Consider the following 17,965-nt stretch of genomic DNA (forward strand, 5'->3'; position numbering starts at 1 on the left):
AGATAGTAGGGCCAGACTGAGGCCTAAACAAAAGCATGAATCTATCCTGCCTTGAATCAACGCCCTGCCTAAGTTTCAATCTCTTCTCTGATCTTTTTCTGCTTCTTTCTCTGCTGCCAAAAGGTTTCTACCAATCTAGAATTTAATCTTTTTTATAACCCCAAAAAAATCCATTTTCTCCAACATCCTCGAACTCCCGAGTCCCCCTCCACCCTTCTTCCGGGAGACTTTTGAAACTATTTTACCAAAAGAATAGCTGACATACGCTCTTTCTCAAACCCATCTCCTACTACTTGTGTCCCATCAACTTCCTCTATCCCCCTCGCTTCCCTCTTTCACCCCCCTGTCTCTTAACCAAGTTCTTACCTTAATAACCTATGTCCGTCCGACTACCTGCCCTCTTGCTCATGCCATCCCATATCCTACGATTTATTGCTCCTGACCCTCTTCCTTTCCTCACCTGTCTCACTAACTCTTCTGTCATCTGGCTGTTTTCCCAACTCTCTGGAGGAGGCAAGAGTTAACCCACTCCTTGACTTTGGCAACTGTGTGTTAATGCCCACTTTGACTGCTAGGAACCTCGGTGTGACACTTGACAGCCAACTCTCCACTGCAACGACACGATCCTGTAGATACACGCTCTACAACGTCAGGAGAATACATCCTCTTCTCACTCAGAAGGCAGCGCAGGTACTGATTCAGCTCTTGTCATCTCCCTCTTGACTACTGCAACTCTCTCCAGATCTCCCTGCTGCCGCCATTCGACGTCTGCAGCTCATTCAGAATGCAGCAGCTCGACTGGTCTTTAACCTTCCTAAATTCTCCCACACTACTCCACTCCTCCGCTCTCTTCACTAGCCACCAGTGGCTGCCCGCATCCAGTTCTAAACACTGGTGCTCACATAGCATGCTGTGAATGGATCCAGTCCAGTCTACATCCAGGACATGGTCAAACCCTACATCCCAACTCGGACACTCCGGTCTGGATCTGCCAAAATGCTAGTTCCTCCTCACTGAGCGCAAAACACTCGACTAGATCACGACTCTTTGCTGTCCTTGCGCCGAAATGGTGAAACGAGCTCTCTGAAGACATCAGGACCGCAGAGAGCCTTCACATCTTCCGCCGCAAACTAAAAACACTAACACATTTTAGCACTTAAGAGCCATTAGAAGTACTAACTTCCACACACAAAGACGTGACTCTCCAGGTCGTCTTCAAGAAAAACAAGTTACTCCGCCTGTTGTTCTGGCGGTGAATTGCTCTGCAACACACGCAAGACTTTTAGAACCATGAATTAAAACGTGTGCGTCGACACAGCGGTGCGTAAAGACGCAGAAGCATGCGCCAGCCTTTTGAGGTAATTTCCTGTCATAATAAAATGTAGTGACTTAAATAATAAAGATTAAAAAAAACATAAGTTGATAATTATCAATTCATCAAATATTTAATCGTGTCATTCAAGCTATTTTGTAAAAGCGCCTGATTAGAGGGGGGAAAAAATACATCAAAATTAGTTTTGAAACAAAATACCCCTGAAATAAATGTATTAAGATAAAATACTGGTGGCAGAGAGTGTAAGCGTTGATCGCTAGTTTAATATTATAACCAATATGCTATGTAGCCAGACACAGACAAGTATTGAGTATTTTAAATACAAAATTACTATAATTGAAAGAATTTAGTTACAAATTAAGTTATCAAATACAAAATACTCAAGTTATTGAAATACATATTTCAAATACAAGTAATAGAAACACTGCCCATCTCTGTGTCCGATGCTAGCTGCAGTGATGTTAATTTAAATTAGCCAACTGTGTGGCATCAAATTAATCGCTCAGCACATGTTAAATTCAAACATCCTTTGAAATGACTGCTGCAAAGTCATTTTATTACATTTAAAGACATAATAAAGGTAACAGAATTCAGAATCATTTAAAAACATGTATTTAATCGGTTTTGTTATATTCTTTTTAATTGGTATTAGAATGATTACACACACTGTAAAATCATTTATTGGTACACGTAAGGCTCCGTAGTAAACACAGGGCTGCTATTATTTTGGGGATGCATGGTAAATCAGGGATTGGGCTTTTTCTAGTCAGTCTATTATATTTGAAAAGGGCTGTCAAACAGTAAAAGTGGAATGGGAGGACACAATGTGGAATGACAGAACGCAATGTGGAATGGGATGACGTATGGTGGAATGGGAAAGACTATGTTGTGTTTCAGTTGTGTGCAAACAGCCAAAAGCTTTTGATGAGAATGAAGTGTAAAGGATGGATATACTGCTACTAAAACCCGTCCTTTATATAGAATAGCAACATAGTGCTGCTGGAGAATCTGCCACCTGCCTCAGTGACAACAGCTGATGTTTGCACTAATTGGCTGCCTCACAATGAGTCAGTTAGTCCCTCAGTGCTATTCCATCAACAATGCCTTGTATACAAATGCATAATACGGTTTGTGTTGTTGGTTCACCATAACACAACAGGCTAGTAACACAAAGGAGATTCACAAAACTGCCAGAATGATCGATAATCAATATTTAAAACAGAAGAAGAAGAAAAATAAGGCAGTGATTTAAAAAAAAGGGTCCTGTAAACATCCTTTAATAAAATACACCTCAACTTTCACATTGATTATTTTAAACAATTTATCAGTTTTATGGAAAACTCAAACAAAGCCATACATTCTAGTAGTACTCTTTTGATTCCGATTAAAATCATAATACAATTTAGTTAATCTGTTCATATATTACAAGCTACATAAACTAACAAAAATCAAAGCCAGGCCATGGGATCCTGGAGTTCACAAAGGCTGAGCATGTAAAGGGAGTTACAACAGACAGTGTAAAAACTGTCTGTCATGGACTCTCTGAAAGGTGACGCTGCGTGGGGTGAGGTGGGCTCTAACAGTGTGAGCGCCTCTCTCCCTTTTACAAGATCAGGGGTGCAACTCTGCTAAAACGTCCCCTACGTACTGGCCCTTTAAGGTGAGCAATGAAAAGGAAAGTGGCGGTCTCTCATACAGACTGAGGGAGAAGCTGCTTAATGACGTCCACGTGTCGAACACCCCTGATGGCTATTAGCATTAGTCCATGTTCCTCCCCACAAATTATAGCCCTGCTTGGGTAGAAACATGGTTAGGAATGACAGAGACAGAACTTCGGTCACGTAGATCCAGGTTGGTTTCATCGTGGAGTCCTTTCAGGTTGTGTTGAGCAGGACACACACATTAATCAATGCATGTAAAGAAACTCCGTTCCAGAGCAAATAGATACATAAAATCTCACACACGCCTGCATCAGTACCTTGTGATCTTCAGCTGATCTTCAGATGAACAATCAGCTAATAAAGTGTATGAGATGTGTTTTTAAGGTCCAGAAGCGGGGACCGTATCACATGTTTTCTCTAAAAACAAGCTAAATCTGTTTCCTGGGGCAAACAAGATAACAAAGGCATGATTGCAAAGAAATATTTTTAAAAATTCGTATTGACCACCACAGCTAAGTGAAGTGAACAGGTTTTTATGGAAAGCTTTGGTCTCAATAAACCTTTGACATATTTTCTAACATCTACAGCATCAACCTTAAAAGCTGAAAAGAGTCCTACCAAAAGAAAATGCAGAGAGATTAAGATTAATGTATTGATTGAGATTAATGTAATAAAGACAACCAACACTCAGGACATCTCTGTCCTTCCGCACCAGAAAAACGACATCAAATAAAAAAAGTGTAAATGACATGAAAGCATTCAGTTGCTGTCCTTTTCTCATTCTGTCCCACTCTCAGTCATTCAGTTTCTCTCTACAGGGAGTCAACTTGGGTTAAAGCATTTTTATAAAAATTGCAAATATTGTTTTACTACAATCTTAAGATCCCTAAGGAAGTCTTGTCATGTGATCATGATGCCAATCACAGCACATCATGTATAATACAGGAAGACTCCCCCACAGAAAAAAAGACCGTTGTGAATCAATCATCTATCCAGAATTTGGGTGGCAAATGGTTGAGTTTCCGATTCATGCCCTCCTTAGTTACTATAACTCCTTCATTACATTATAGTAACTAAAAACCATAGAGTTCATGGTTAATGAACTGAATGTGAGAGTATGGGCAGTGTCCCATGAGCAATGTTACCGCTTGATCTTAAAGCTTTCTAAAGATTTGTAAAAATTACTTTTAAAAAGACAGGGTTACAAGGTATGACATCGGCAATATAATGGTATTCATATAACACACACACACACACACACACACACACACACACACACACACACGGGGATTTGGCAGCATACACATGTACAATAAAACAGCCATGGGTAAAAGAAAAAAAGGATGTGGAATTTCACTCTAATATTAACATGACTCAAGGTCAGCGATGATGAGATAATGACAACCATGAGATTAAAGACTTTAAAAAAAACAAGCAGACAGCATGAGGATCGTCTCGCTGAGAGGATAGTAGTAGTAGTACGCATTCTCGCTTACAGTAAATTCACCTGAGTTAGATACCTGAAGACCGCGTTTCACCAGAAACACTAAATGACGACCCGACTTAAACCTCAACACTCTCCAGACTTCTGGTTAGACCACTGATCCCGAGCTCGGTCCTGAACCCTCATTTGACTGGTTTCAGAGGGGACCAATGAAAGCCTTGCTCTGTTTGTAATGGGACAGTGTGTTTTAAACCAACATGGATCAAATGCAGTTTAGCCCTGTGGAGAAATATGGAGTTTGATCCATGTTCCATCACTGTGTTGTCCAAACGCTCCTGTGTTTCCATGGTAGTGTTGGGGGACTACAGGTAGAAACACATAAGCTACTAAGCCTTGATGTGAAATTAATCCTTGTGACAACCGAAGTTAATTTGGATTGTTCTGCCAAAAAGGTGACGCGGAGCTAATCATCTTGTTCATACTGTAATCTTACTGTAATATTGATATATCAGTCAGCTTCCCAAAAAGTGAGAAATCATTGAAATTGCATAACAGAAAAATAAAAGTATTGTACCTCATCACATTGAAGCTCTTCAATGAAACTCTTTTAAAATGGATATTGCCATATAAACTGCAGTGCTGATATAGTTCCCTCAATGTTGGACCAGAGAAATGAAAAGGGACAGCTGCTACGCGAGGACTATCAGCTCCTGATATACACACTGCCCAGCCCCAGGTGGTGTAGTGATATGCGTATTGGGTTTTACAGAAAACAAACGCATATTTTCTATGCATGTGCATATGTACACAGAAGGTGTCGTCACGTAACATTGTACAGCTCTTTGAGCACCAGTAAATTGTTCAGCTAAAGATGTTGTGTTTAAGTACAGGGTCGCAATGCCTTCATGGGTTGGTTAGTGCATGTAGTGGTGCTGACCACAGAAAAAAATGTCAACAACATACATACAGACAGACGGACAGACGGATCGTCACAAACAGGTGAGATGATGATGATGATAATAATAATAATCCCTTTTGAAGGTGTCGGTCTTTTGAGGAGAGGAGGATTGTCAGAATGGACACCTTCAGTCGGTCTAGAGCAGATTAGCAAGGAGTTGGGGCTCTAGGCAGCATCACAGAGGATCTGCTCCAGCACCGTCAGCAGGTGTTTGAGGCCGTAGATGTAGCCGTGATCGGGGCTTTCGCTCGGGAAAACGTGGGCGAAGTCGATCATCCTAACCTCCACCTCTGTGTCTTCGCTGCCTCCATCTGTTGCATCGCATTCACGTCCTTTCGTCTCTCCGTCCTCATCCTCCTCCCTTTGCCTCCTCTGGCACCTGCCCTCCCTGCCTCCCTCATCGTCCTGCCCTTTCACTTGGGACTTGTTTCTGTTTCCGTTGGCCGGCTGTGACTCGCCAGTTCGTTTCCACGTCGAGTTGTCTTCTTCACACAGCGCTGAGATGTTATCTTCAGGAACCGGGCCTGCCGTTGTCTCCACAGCATTGCTGTCTCCATGGTTGCCACGGAGGTGACCCCTGGCACAGTGGTGGTTGCTCTTTTTCGTGTGGTTAGTGTAAATGGTGGCCAGGCTGCAGTCCCAGGGATGCACCTGAATGTTGTTGTTGTTGTTGTTGTACTCGCCCACCTCCTCTTCCAGCTTCGCCCCTTCCGGTCTCGCTTTCCCCTCCCAACTGCTGTCTGCTGCCAATGACAACGCGGCAGTTTTCCCCACAGTAGGGCTGATTGACAGGGTGCTGAGAAGGGACGAAAGGGAGGAGGAGGAGGAGGAGGCCGATGAGGAGGAAGAGGGGGATGGGAGCCCCTCATAGACGAAGAGAAGGGAGCTGGCGTAAAAGACCAGTTGCTGCTGAGACTCAAACCAGCGGAGGATCCGCTGTACTCTGTGGATGCTAGCTGACAAAGCATCCTTCCTCAGACTGACACCATTATGGAAGAAATTAGCCAGGCCTGGAGGAGAGCAGAGGACAAAAAAGGTCAGAGGAAAGGGGACGAGTTTAGGGAATAAAAAAGGGAAGAGATGACAGGACAGAAAAGAGCAGAGGAAAGGCGTTAAGGAAAGTCAAAAAAGGGAGGAGGTGACAGGACAGAAAAGAGGAGAAGTAGAGAGGACTTTAGGAAAGACAGGAGAGAAGATAGGTAAGGAGAGAAAACAAATTTAGGAAAGAAGAGAGGGTTATACATACTAACAATTATTGGAAGTTCCTCACACTGCCCGTCCAGTGATGTTAAATATAGGGTTGCCAACCGTCCCGAATTGTCCGGGACATCCCGATTTATGGGTGATTTTGATATGTCCCGTCAGGAACAGCTCCAGTCCCGTATTCCAATCACAGCCAATATATATATTTTTTTTAGACGGCCAATAATAGGCTTCTTTAAAACTCACGCGAATGTTGCTATGGGACACGGTTGTTGCTTGTTGGTGACAGTTTGTTTGAACTGGCCACTGGGAGGTGAGTGTTATCGTGTGTCAAAATGAGCAGTGAACCTTCAAAGAAACTTTGCAGCTATAAAAAAGAATGGGAAGCCAAAATGTCATGGGTTAAAGCAGTCGCCAATGACGAAAGGAAAGCGTTTTGCACAGTTTGCAGCCGAGAATGGTGCGCCCGCGCACACCTGGAAAAAAAGTGTCCCTCTTTTGGGGTTGAGGAAGTTGGCAACCCTAGTTAAATAAGACAAAAAGGTGACGTACCGTCTTTAATGGATTCCTGAACCAGCCCTCTCCCGTAATGCTGGTCGTAGGAGTCAAATGTGTCACCACACATTTTATAAACCTAAAAGGGAAACAAATGTACATGAGGTGTGTGCTGTGCTGGTCGGCCCTTGTCCCTGAAATACCCAATATGGTGGTTTTGGTATACAGTTGTATATCATATTGTGTGGAGCAGCTGCTATCCTCTCAACCCAAGTCCCAACTGGAGGTCCAAGACAGCAGCTCTACCTACTGGTCCACAGCTGCAATCTCATCTGCCTCCTCCAAACTCCATTTAATGTAATTATAAACCGCCTCTGGAGAAGAACCACACTGAACTATCCCTTTAAGTTCGCTGACAGAAGCTACATTTCCTCCTCTCTTTAGGAGCCGGCTGGTCCAAGATACAACGTTGACACGTTTTAATTCAGTTTGAGTCCATAAGCAACAACCTGCCACAGTAGGTTGCAACACATGTTTTAAGGGGGGTGTGGAGTAGTAACCAGATTAAATGAAAGAATGATTAGATACAACTAGGACTGGTCATAAGGGTTTCAACTACTACTCATTTGGCCTTCTTTCGAAATGGGTGTCCCATCATTCAATATAACTCATGTGTGCAAACAGCCAAAAGCTTTTGATGAGAATGAACAAGACCCTGTTGAACAAAAGCATGCTGTGTAATATTAAAGCCACAATCATATTACAGGGTCCAAGTGCGTGCTTAAGAGGAAAGGAAATGCTTCATGGGAGGACTCTCTCCTCTAATCACGTACCACCTCTTTTATCGGATTCTCTCCATCTCCTCCTCCATCAGCATCTCTCCTCCATCAGGAAGGTCATTACCACTAATTTGTCTCCTCTGTGTGTAAACAAACAGATTATGGAAATGTTCCGCGCTCAAAGCCATAATTCCTTGTCTCGGCACGATTGAGCCCAACTTCCCTGATTTATCTGGGTTGTTGGATACTTCTACTTTTAAACTATTTCATTAGATACTAATTTCTAAATAACAGTACACCTAATATTATTATTTAGGGTTAGTTAGAATTCAAATTTGTAATTTCTAGGAAGAATTCTTCAACAGGACAGTTGCCTCATGGTGCTTCTGCACTTTTGGTCATGTAACATTAAATGTAGTACCTTCAATTGTAACAGGACTTTTATATTATGGCCTATCCGCTTTTAGATAACGCTGCATCGGCTTGTTTTTTGGCCACCACAGTGTAAGCTGAACATTCTTTAAATATTGTGCAAAATTGCCACATGTCATTTAGCTGACGCTTTTATCCAAAGCGACTCACAATAAGTGCGTTCAACTATAGGGATACAAACTCAGAAGAGCAAGAAACAATATGTTATCATGGGGATAAAGGAATGAAAGTATCCTGCCTGCTGTTTGGTGCTGAGGAGGTAGCGTACAGTGGTTTATACCATATACTGTAAAAGAAGATGTCGCCGTAGTGATGTGACCCAATAGTCTGTTGACCAATGTTTTAGTTGTCAACATGTTGGCATTTTGCAATCAGACCATATTTTGAGTGAGGAGGAGTGTTGCAGAGACTGCCAATCATAGTGGCCACGCACTAAAGCTTTATTTTACTCTTAGCAGAACATCATTTACTAAATTAACATCCTGCTGTATTGAATAAGACCAGAGATTGGGACCATAAAACCATCTTTACTGAGGGAAAAAAAATCAATAGAGAAGTAGAGTACTTTTCTCATAGACTTCTATACAATCAAATTATATGTATTTATATGGACTGTTGTTCATATAAAAATGTGGATTAGTAATGCTTTAAGTTAAATTTCAGCACCCTCAGCATACATTCCTGCTAGAAAAGGTTATCTTAGTTTAGTTTTATAGCCTATAGTTCAGTTTTATAATAATATGCTGTGTCACTTCTCAGTGTACGGTGCTGCACAAATCTAAAATAACGTTCTCCTGCACAGAAATCCCCAGCGGTCTCCATGGAGTTCATATGAGCAAAGGCTGACAGACCCGAGACACACAGCCATAGAGTGGATGTCATTTACACTAAGGATCAGCTCACACCATCAATAGGCAGTTTCATATGTCAGTTCACAAAGACTTGCAGTTAGTAATATATTGATCATCTCATAACCTGAATACCAGCCACTCACACTTCCCTTCTATGTAAGGTCATGGTGATAACATCTACTGCCTCCGCAGTAGTAAGGGCTGGGTTGGCTCACCCAATCGGTTCCATTAATAACTTAGTTAATGAATTAACTAAGTTGTGACTTTTAAGTTCAAGAAATCTGTTTGGTTTTCCCTCTTTCCTCCCTACTGCTGAGCATACATTGTATTAACAGTCTGATTCAAACAATGCCCAGTATTCCACATCACCATGGACATAACATGAGCTTGCTTACAAACAGAAAGCCTTCATTTGCTTCCTTCTGGACACAGCAAACCGAGGACGATACTGACAATAAGCTGGAATGGAAACGGATTGGAGTGATAAAGGTTTCGCTATCGGAGTCTTTTCATGAGGCGTGTTTACTGCTCCACGCTCTGATTCTACAAACAGATGAAGAGCAGCTATTTCCATGGACAACTTTGTGTGTGTGTGTGTGTGTGTGTGTGTGTTTTGGGCTGTGCCAGTCAACGACGCCAACATATTCCACATGTCTAATGGGTTAAACATTGACCTGCTTCGTATCTCGTGTTGTTCATTGCACTGTGTTATGGTGTTATCAGTTACTTCTGCTACCAGGTTACTATGGCGATATGTGCATAAGGATATGGAAATGGTGCTTTACATTCAAGATTTATTACAATAAAGTATATCTCACTGCATTGCTCTTCTGTTTGTTCCGGTCTTTGCCCCTTTTAGAGTTGTGTTGAGATTCACTATATGAAGCCCAACAGTAATTGGAGTAGAAGCAATTAATACAATTAGTTTATAACAATTGTTTTACCGCAGTTGCAGCTCCTAGTTATTGCTCTGATTCATCCTAATCCAGGGCAATTAGAGGTTCTTTCCCAGACTGAAGTACACAAGAATCAAACTCGAAGGGAACCCAAAATTGCTAAGTACCCCACTCAGAGTCCTGAGACCATTCCATCAAACTCACCCTCATGCCGAGAACCAGGAAGCCTATCTCCTCCATCAGTGGGTATTTCCTGATCTGCTGCTCCCGCTTCTCCTGCGAGGCAAACGGGTCGTAGCTCCGCTGACCCAGCTTCACGTCCATGATGCACGGCTTAATAAAGCGCCGGGTCACGTCCTCCAGCTTCAAGTACAGCTCTGAAGATCAGCATACAGAGAAGTTACAAAAGCTTATTTATGGGACATAAACATAACACAATCAATATTACATTTTTCTCTTTTAGGAGTATGTGACTTCTTTGACTATTGACTGAGCTATCCGGTAGAGCATCAGACTTTTGATCTGAGGGTCCAGGGTTCAAGTCCCTGTTCAGGTGTGATGTTTGTTATTGGAGTGGACTTTCTGGTTAAGCATGTCGTTGTGTCCTTGGGCAAGACACTTAATCCAACATTGCAGTGTGTGAATGTTAGTTACTGATGTGCAGGTGTCACTGTGTATGGTTCTCTGGTCATTAGTGTATGAATGGGTGAATGATGTCATGTAGTGTTAAAGCGTTTTGAGTGGTCAGAAGACTAGATAAGCGCTATACAAGTACAGTCCATTTACAATTTTTTTTTTACAGAATTTGTAATAATTTGACGTTTGGTTAAAAACCATGAAAAACAGCAGTCGCCTGGGTGAAAGTCCTGTGATTGTTAAAATGCGACTTCCTTTCCTCACAGGCCTTGTTGCTCTTCATACTACATCACCTGGCCGGCTCAGTATATACTGTATATGCTCAGTATATACTGTATATGCTCAGTATATACTGTGTGGGGCTCACAATGATGTGGGTCCAAGTACGAGCAGCAAGAGAACAACCTAACTTTGTAACACACTCACTTACCTTTGGGGCTGTCAGGAGAGGACCAGGTGCCATAGTATTTGGGCAGATGGTTCTGAAGGTGCAGAAGGCATGGATCACAGCAGTCCTCTGCATACACCTAGCACACACACACACACACACAAACACACAACAAAATGTATGGTTATCTTCTCATCAATGAATCAGTCCATCGCTAACAAAGAGTATCTGCACTATAACTCTGGTACAACTATTCTTTTCACCTGGATAAACTAAAAACAGATGGGAAGGGAACAATGTGAATTGATCAGCATGAACATGATGAGAGAATTAGAGCGGCCCCACCCATTGTGTGACATGTGTCCTGCTGTACACAGAGCAGAGTCCAGCTACGAGCTTTAGAGAGACCATGACTCACTCCGCTTTCTATGGGGTTGCTGAGGCCGACAATGCAGTTAAGCTCCATAGCAAACATGGAAGACGTTAAGCAGCACACGGACACTGTGTGATGTCCATCTACTTTGATAATTGTTTACATTTCTGCATACACATCCATTTAACATATTATAGAACCATAGAAACAAAGCAATGGCAGCAAATGCTCAATGTCGTGTTCCGTTATAATCATGCTCACTGGGCCTCTAGCCACTAGTACCGACAGAGTGGTCTCCTCAGGACAATCCTCCGCCTTCCCTCGCTTCCTGGTGTTATGAACACAACTTAAGACTGACTATATTTGTGTGGACCATTCATTTAGATTGACACTATAATATTAATATAATCTTAAATCGTCTGTTTTTTAATATGGAACATTTCTTGTTGACTTCAGTTACAGTGGGGACATTAACAGGCCTTCTCGTTGGTCCTGAGCAGGTCCCTTAGTTCTGCTGACGCTACAATAAATGAGAAACTTTCAGTTATGCATCTCTGACAGCAGGACTTCAGCCTAGGACTCATGGCCCAGTACATTCAGCCTTGTATGGTATTATTGGGGTGGTGATTATACTCACTGAGAAGACACACGTTCAATTATTTGTCATATTTACACTAGTTGTTTCCCAATATGATCTAAAGTTTGGTGTATTTGCTGAATCTGACGAGGCTTTTCTGTACAAGACACTATACGCACAAAAAGGAAGTTATGTTAAAATTCCAAAATGTTCTCCCATCAGGGGCTTTGTTTTCAGTTTTCTTTTTGAAAACCCCAAGCCATTAGATTGACTCTTATTCTGCACATTGTCTCACAACAATTTTACTTTCACATAGAGTATTGCAGGATTTATCACAACTTTATTCAACATAAGCAAATAAGCTTATCAGTATAGAAACACTATAGGTAGAACATTGTACAGGTTGATTCTGCTTAATAGGTGTTGTGAATGCAGCTTTGTTACCTTGCTGTAAAACTGCATCTCTCGTGGACCTCTGGGTGGAGGCTGGAGCTGCTTTAGGACTGTTCCATCTGGATGCTGCAAAATGCCTATAACAAATACAGACACGTCACTGAAAAATGAAGTGAAGAATAAGAGCTCAGTCATACGTTTTGAACCCCTAGTTTGAAGCAACGTAAAGATCACTGGATGTAATGGTGAACAACAGCAAGTCTTTGTGAAGGTACAACACGCTGCTTAATTTGTCCATGGCCGTCCACATTTATCAAACACAATGAAACACAGAAAACAGAAAGATGAGCACCGAGAAGACTAAGAGGAAGAACAGAAATATGGTGGGAGGGTGGGGACAGACTGTATCGTGAACCCATGAAAAGTTCATGGGTACAAAAGAGTATTTTCCCAGCCAACATTTAGAGCTCCAGGGGCTTCCCAGCATGTGTGGAGTTCCTGGTTACACTGGAAAAGAACCTAGCTGCAGTCCACGAGGGCCAGTTTGAGTGACAGATTCATACCACACAGCAAAACTGCAGAATCGCTCGGCATCACCACCACTTGTGTTGGTCACAATGACTCCCCCAAAAAAAGTAAGGAAATGTGATTACGCGTACATCATAAATAATTAATGCGAAAACTAATCTAGTTCCACATGCTTCGTTATGAAGTCATGGAAACCAAATTCTACGCAGCTCTATTGCTATAGAGCTAGCTAGATGAATACAGCCCGTATGCTTCTCTGCAGGTATGACTTTCTCAGCCCAATAACAGGAAAAAAGGCTGTGAGATGTTCTTCACTGCTTAGTGTTGCATTGAAATAATTCAGTTGTGCGTGTGGGAATCCTCTGAAGTTAGCCATAATTATGCCCCCTAGGCCAGTCACAACATGCAATAAAATGAGATATCGCACACAAATCGCGTGCAATAATTTTAGGTGCTGCGATATTAATTTTACATATAAATGAACGTCACCAACATTTAAGTTGATCGCGTTGCCTCTTATTTTTCCTTGTGGAAGGCGGGGCTTATGCAGTACACAGACACAGAGCGACACCGACCCAACTAAGCTAACTAAGATAAAATCTCACCTAAAACAACAACCATCCGCCCGTCTTTCAACCTGAACTACTGTCAGTTCCTCCGGACGCCTTTCCGGACACCTTTCACAAATTATTATTTGTGTTTTATTTATACAGGATATATTTTTTCACATTCCAATTTCTAATGTCTAACTATTCTGACAAATATTACATTATAGGTAATTTAGCTGACGCTTTTATCCAAAGCCATGACTTTCTTTTACATTTTTGCCCAGGGAGCAACTACAGGTTAGGTGTCTTGCTCAGGGACACTTCGGCATGGGACATGGAGCAACCCGGGCTCGAACCGCCAACCTTGCGGTTCCCAGCGTACCCGCTCTAACCCTGTGCCATGTCGACCCGAGAAAACATTCTTTGTTCGTTGAAATAGCGGACTTTTATTACTATGCTATTATATCGTCATTATGTTAGCAGTGGCATAAAATGGTCTGAAAATTGCATATCGCAATAAATGTTGGTTGCAATAAATGTTGGTGCAATAATCGCACAACAAAAATTTGATATCGTATCAGCCCTACTTCCCCCCCTTGTCGACCTATTTCCAGTGTAGAGAGAAAGATGCAGTTAGAAAGAGATGAGTGTCCTGTTACATCATCAAAGGCGACTACGGCTGATTACAGCTGGACTCAAGGATTAGTCTGCTCTTTGGGCTCTAGATTCTTCGAAGAACACACAAATGTGCAAACGCACATGAATACAAAACAACATAAAGAAACCCCCCCACACATAGTCTATGTGAGTCTGACAGTAATATTTTATGTATGTGTGATGGGGGTCTGTGAGGTGTACCTCCCTCAAACCGGCCATCTTTGTTAGATTTATGAACTGGTTTTGGCGTCCAAAGATTAGTGCAAATGCAGCTTTAACTCTAATAATTGCAGCTTTCTGCTATACAGACCTGCCCTGCCATCAACGTGACGAAGGAACACAGGGCAGCTGACAGGTCAGTACCGAGTCACTCAGCTGGACTTTCATCGTTGCATAAGAGCCTCTAACTTCATTATGATCTCACTGCGCAAACAGACACACCTACAGACGCTATGACGGGCAGCAGAAAAACAGATTTGCATGTACAGGTTCATATTTCCTCAGAGTACTATCATGACTTCTGTGCCATTTTTCATCTTTTTGGGCCCTTTGAACTGACTTGGTTGCAGTTCTCAGGAATAAATTCAGCCACCTGCCAACCTACCTGTCAATAATCAATGAAAATGGCTAGACAGTCGAGACGAGTTTGGGTGGTTGGGATCCTTTTCAGTCTGTAACAGTAAAAGCTGAACAGGATTCCACTGCTGATTCTGCAACTGCCGTGGAGACCGAGTAACTGCGGCCTAAGCCTCAATACTGTGCCTATTCAACTTCATGTGGGGCTGGCTCTGTTAATGATTGTTCACCAATCCCAAGACGGGATTTATAATACATTTGACAGAATGCCTCTCGTTGCAAGGGGCTAGAAGGACAGAAGTATTCTACATGGGGTATGTAAGACAAACACATTCCCAACATTGCAGACTTAGATTATTTATATAATTTATATATTGATTCTTGACCAACTGAGTCCAAAAAGGTGCCGTGGCCCTAACGTTGTTCAGAAGTACAGTTTGCCAAGTAACCATTTTGACCACTTGTGAATTAGTATTTCTTTGTTATTTGATAATGGCTAATAAACAGGACAAATTGTTAAAGGGAAAGTAAAAATTGAGTCCGGGAAAACAATGTTTTGATCCCTATAATAATAAATTAATAAATTAAAGTTGATCATGTTTACCGGGACTGATCCTTACACTGTAGAAAATGGAACCAGGAGCTGTATGGACTTTCCAAGGAATCGTCACTATACATTCCTTTTCTGTCATTTACAATAGTGGCAGACATTATTAAGAAGAACTGAAAGACACGTGCACTAATCAGTTATGGGGTATGTGCTTCAGAAGAGTTCCAGCTCCAAGTTCCACGGGGCCACTCCCAACAACGCACATCACAGTGATGAAACATTTCTAAATTGTCATTCATGAGAATAATAAATGCCGTATTACTTCAGCTCTAGAACGAGTAATACATTTTTGCATTTGACTTCTGCTCTATTTATTCTGACACTGACTTCTTAACCACAGAGGGTAATCATGCAGCATTTAACCTACATTGAGTTCATCTCTGGTGTCACAATGAGCTCAACGTTAGAACTGATCAGCATTTTTATTTGAGAATGAAACTAATCAGTTTTAAAAAAGGAGCCAACCTGGTGAATCTGTAATTCAACACAAGGAATGGAAATCAATGTTGGATCACCAAACCACAGAAAACACTGTGTACACAACATCTAAAATGGCTCATGTTAAGCAAAAACACCACAGCTAGGAAGAACCAACTTGTGGTTATACAGGTTTGTCATGTGCATGAGGGACTCTGGAACAGGCCTGACCACAACACTGGAACATGGAACTCGTCTGATGACACACAATGGAGGCACTAATGATGTCAGCTGCCTACATGAGTGACAGGGCGTGCCGCGCACGGATGTCATACATACTAATCCACTAATTATTTCAGATTAGATTGAGTAGGCCTACAGGTCACCACAACAAAATAGTACTGACAAAGTGAGGATAATAATTTAACTGAATCGTGCAAATAGCTCAGACCCAGTAAACAGAGATTTTCAGAATTGTAGTGTCTTAAACAAATATCCTCTTTCACTTTCACAGGAATACTGCAGTGAACCGTCACATTTCAGTATCGGTCTCAATAATAAAAAAAAGTTGGAAGGGGAGGGTAGGCAAGTACTTACCCACGGTATCTACTCCGTACTTATGACCCGCCACCTGATGCGACAGCGGGATGCAGCCGTTCAGACGAGCCGGGCCTTGTGGCCCCAGAGGCCGCTGCCCGCACGTCTCCTTTGCGGAGTGCCCTCCGGAGAGCCGCGTGGTCGGGCTGACCCCGACAGCGCCTGAACCGGGGGTCAGTTCCAGTCTTCCGAGGGCTCGAGGTGATTCCATCATCACTTGACGCCGAGTCGTTGACATTTGCAAAACATATACACACGTGTGGCGGTGCGGGCACAACGTCTTTGTCCAAGAAAAAATATAAAATAAAAAAGTCAACGACGTGACTATCGATTCACATGCTGTTATTATGTATGTACAAAATAGAGCGCCAGACACGAATTGTCAGGGCGTGAGGTTGAGAAACCCTCATTGAAATTGTCCGGTCCAGACGAAACCAGCGCAGCACCTTCCCGCGTACTCGCCGTCTTGGACCGCCGAAAACAACCACCCCGACGGCCGGCAACACTGTCGCAATTCCCCCTGTGTCCGGCGGTGAAACAGAGCTCCCGAAGCAGCACTAATTCAATGATTTTCATATCTTAAAACAGAAGCATAAATGCATCCTGGCCACATCCCACTTCCTACCAGTGGCAAAACAGCAGGAACAAGCCCGACTTCCGCTTTGCCAAAATAAAATGAATGGCTTCGTACATACAACGGTAACAATACAGGCGCAAATCTCAGTTGCTATTCAAAACCTATACAAACAAATATGTTTGGCACAGTTATTGCGAAGGCAATTTCAGCCAACGTCCGGTGTTATCTTGTTCAACTTCAGCTAGCCTGACGCAGCTCCAGAGATGTAAATACTGTTGTCTCCCACGAATGGTGATATTACGACAGTCAATAGGCATACAGAGAAGCAGGCTGGGCGAATAGAGACAATACAATTGCATAACGAGTGTAACGTTAGTCAGTTGGGTTTTGATTGCTAAGTCATCGATACTGTCCTGCAGGCTGCTTCGCAAGCCCCTCCTCGCGTCACAACCCAGCAGAGCAGCGGGACATCACACTCGCTGTACAACCTCCTTCAGGACGAGGCGATATCCGTGGAAGATGAGCACAAAGACGATGCATTGACCTTCTAAAATCCATTGTATGTTATTAAGAACCGTCCGACTGCTCCTCCTCAACTGTAGATATCCAGTTCAGTTTAGGCGGCTACCTTGCTACGTATCAAACGGTGCCTGAAGCCTCCCACACGTTTGCGACACTTTTCGTCACTGTCGCAAAACACACGATACCATCGCGGCAACAGCAGCAGCCTTGATGAATTTGATTAGGCAGTTCAGTGCACCGCATGCACTTCTTTTCATGTTGTGCAACGTTTCCTCTAATTGGTTACGCCATGACGAGGTGAAATAGACACTTTGGTCAGCGTGAACTATAGAACCAATAGATTAGTTATATAAGATATAACAAATTACCAATATTATATAAGTTCACGTCGGATCCCCAAGTCCGTATTCAATCGGTGTGCAGGAACACACATTATGATTCTAATCACACCTTCGACCTGGTTCTGGTGTATGGTATTGGGATAGAACATTTTACAGTCATGCCACACAACTCT

The 17,965-nt window shown here is 42.5% G+C and overlaps 1 protein-coding gene across 1 annotated transcript; it reads right to left on the reverse strand.

Annotated features, from left to right (window-relative positions):
* Window positions 1-1,872: 1,872 nt before the first annotated feature.
* On the reverse strand, window positions 1,873-17,631 carry ipmkb (inositol polyphosphate multikinase b). The gene is made up of 6 exons (XM_040176661.2): window positions 16,353-17,631; window positions 12,471-12,556; window positions 11,119-11,215; window positions 10,257-10,429; window positions 7,152-7,233; window positions 1,873-6,406 (listed from the first exon to the last, which is right to left on the reverse strand). The coding sequence occupies exons 1-6, from the start codon at window positions 16,588-16,590 to the stop codon at window positions 5,562-5,564; spliced, it is 1,521 nt and encodes a 506-aa protein (XP_040032595.2). The 5' UTR covers window positions 16,591-17,631; the 3' UTR covers window positions 1,873-5,561.
* Between the last annotated feature and the right edge of the window lie 334 nt (window positions 17,632-17,965).

This window comes from Gasterosteus aculeatus, chromosome 5 (assembly GCF_964276395.1).
Source record: "Gasterosteus aculeatus chromosome 5, fGasAcu3.hap1.1, whole genome shotgun sequence".
Classification (NCBI taxonomy): Eukaryota; Metazoa; Chordata; class Actinopteri; order Perciformes; family Gasterosteidae; genus Gasterosteus; species Gasterosteus aculeatus.

Excerpts from the sequence above, each read along its gene's own strand:
- ipmkb (XM_040176661.2), bottom strand. The coding sequence starts at position 16,590 with ATGTCAACGACTCGGCGTCAAGTGATGATGGAATCACCTCGAGCCCTC. Across the intron at positions 12,557-16,352 it reads GTACGGAGTAGATACCGTGG|GCATTTTGCAGCATCCAGAT; the intron begins GTAAGTACTTGC and ends TATTTGTTATAG. Across the intron at positions 10,430-11,118 it reads CTCTCCTGACAGCCCCAAAG|AGCTGTACTTGAAGCTGGAG; the intron begins GTAAGTGAGTGT and ends GCTGATCTTCAG.